Source organism: Perkinsus marinus (assembly GCF_000006405.1).
Source record: "Perkinsus marinus ATCC 50983 genomic scaffold scf_1104296944334, whole genome shotgun sequence".
NCBI classification, from domain to species: domain Eukaryota; phylum Perkinsozoa; order Perkinsida; family Perkinsidae; genus Perkinsus; species Perkinsus marinus.
In genome coordinates this window covers 1-2,162 of record NW_003211444.1, presented here as the reverse complement: position 1 = coordinate 2,162, position 2,162 = coordinate 1, and the positions used below count along the sequence as shown (strand labels likewise).

General features: G+C 34.2%; 1 protein-coding gene across 1 annotated transcript; it reads right to left on the bottom strand.

Moving 5' to 3' along the window:
• Positions 1–308: 308 nt before the first annotated feature.
• Positions 309–1,742, bottom strand: Pmar_PMAR009380 (cell division cycle 2, putative; the record flags this gene model as incomplete). The annotated part of the gene is made up of 5 exons (XM_002780634.1): positions 309–339; positions 919–996; positions 1,037–1,129; positions 1,175–1,218; positions 1,638–1,742. The coding sequence occupies 5 exons, from the start codon at positions 1,740–1,742 to the stop codon at positions 309–311; spliced, it is 351 nt and encodes a 116-aa protein (XP_002780680.1).
• Between the last annotated feature and the right edge of the window lie 420 nt (positions 1,743–2,162).

Here is a 2,162-nt window from a genome sequence, read left to right as displayed (position 1 = left end):
AGTGGCGTCGTAAAACTCGGTGAAAAACGCGATGTTATTCGCGGTGATATGCAGTAGTCGTGAAATATGTTTTTCATATCACTAGGGTGGTGAAACTCCAATAATACAGCAAAATTACCGAGTTTTACTTTTTCGTGAGAATCTCCGCAAAAATACACCCAATGCTCCAAATATCAGCTGCTTTTCCATAATTTTTACAATCACATAAAATCTCCGGCGAGCGGTACCATCTGGTGCCTAGACAAGCAATTGAACACAACTACGGAATCAGCAACTGCACGAAATCTAAAGAGTTTGTTTCGTATCACCTAGAGCTTCTGAATGTGGGCCTTCATAACACTAATGTATTGCTTACATATGTTATTGATCAATTTCTCACGAAAAAAATTCATAAAAAATTTTTTGCACATTTTTCACACTTGTGTTGGTCAACAAGAATAGGAGAGAAAATATCATTAAAAAAAACCAACACCGCGGAAATTAACGCTGCTGCGGTAGCATAACAACAAGTTTATTACCAAATTCATTTCTGCTTAAAAAATCAAACAGTAGACACGCATTCGCACTTAGTGATGGTATCAGTATACGCCACAACGAAAAAAATCAAATATATAATGGAGTTTCACGAGCAGCCGTGATATGAAAAACACTAGTGAAAAATGTATTCCACGACTACTGCATATCACCGCGAATATTACGTCACCTAAACTGGTGAAACTCCAATGAAATGAGTATAAACTAAATACTTAGTCTTTAGTTCTGCAAAGAAAGGTTTGCTTTCCCCACATAGAAGTTTATATACAAATCGGAAGAATATGCGAGTACTGTGCAGATACTAACAAAATCTCCACAGAGTCTTAATATTGTCACCAACACATGTGCATATTTTACCACACTTCTAAACTGCATCGCATTCACCCTTTCTTACACATGCTTCGGGCGGTCATTGGTATCATATCAAACCCTTCCCGATCTGCTAGTATCAACTTCGACAATCTAAAAAAATAATAATGCGGAAAAATTCTCCCATTTTTACCCGAAATCGCATATTTTGAGGTCGCAGTTGAAATTCACCAATAAATTTCTCGGTTTCAAATCTCTATGGACGACTCCAGCTGAGTGAAAATACCTGATATTTATACTCATTACTCCTACACGAGCATTGATATATTACTTAACACCACGTAGCACTTGGTAAAGGAAGAATATACATTGCTCCTGAACGAAAAGTAAAATTGTAATAAAAATCGTAAAAAAAATCGAAAAAATTGTATTGGTTTTCACCATAATGTAAGAATTTTCATAATAGAGCGAAAATTTAGAAAGGAAATTTTGGGAAATTAATATTAATTTTTACCCAAAATTATATGTAAATTTTCATAATAGAGCGAAAATTCTTCAAGAAAATTTTGGGAAATTAATATTAATTTTTACCCAAAATTATAAGAAAATTTTCCTAAGAGAGCAAAATTTCTCCAAAGAAATTTTGGGAAATTAATATTAATTTTTGCCCAAAATTATATGTAAATTTTCGTAATAGAATGAAAATTTAGGAAGGAAATTTTGGGAAATTAATGTTAAATTTTACCGAAAATTATGAGAAAATTTTCATAGGGAACAACATTTTCTAGAACTACCAATGTGAGATTCTGATTGCTCTTCAGAACCGCTCCAAGATCTGTTTCGAACAAATCGGTTACGATGCAGACGTGGGTGAAATCGTGGACTCCACCAAAAGTCATAATTGAATCTGCGGGAAAACTGTTATAATACTAATTTTAACTTCAACGTTGGAGTTTTACCACCCTAGTGATATGAAAAACATATTTCACGACTACTGCATATCACTGCGAATAAAATCGCGTTTTTCATGGAGTTTTACGACGCCACTCCGCGTAAAACGGGTAGTCGTGAAACTCCAGTGTTGGAGGAATATATTTTTGCTTTCCAAAGTTAATCATAGTATATAAAATTTTGAGTAGAAAAAAACAGAAACCACTGAGAATTTTCCTTGCAGAATTTCCATATTGTCAACAACACATATGCATATTTTCCCAAACTCCACTACTTATTCCCAGGATATTGTCGTGCTTCAAATGCCGAAGAACTCTGAAAAAACATCAAAGTGAACTGTCATCCATTTAACGTGAAGTGGTGTTATA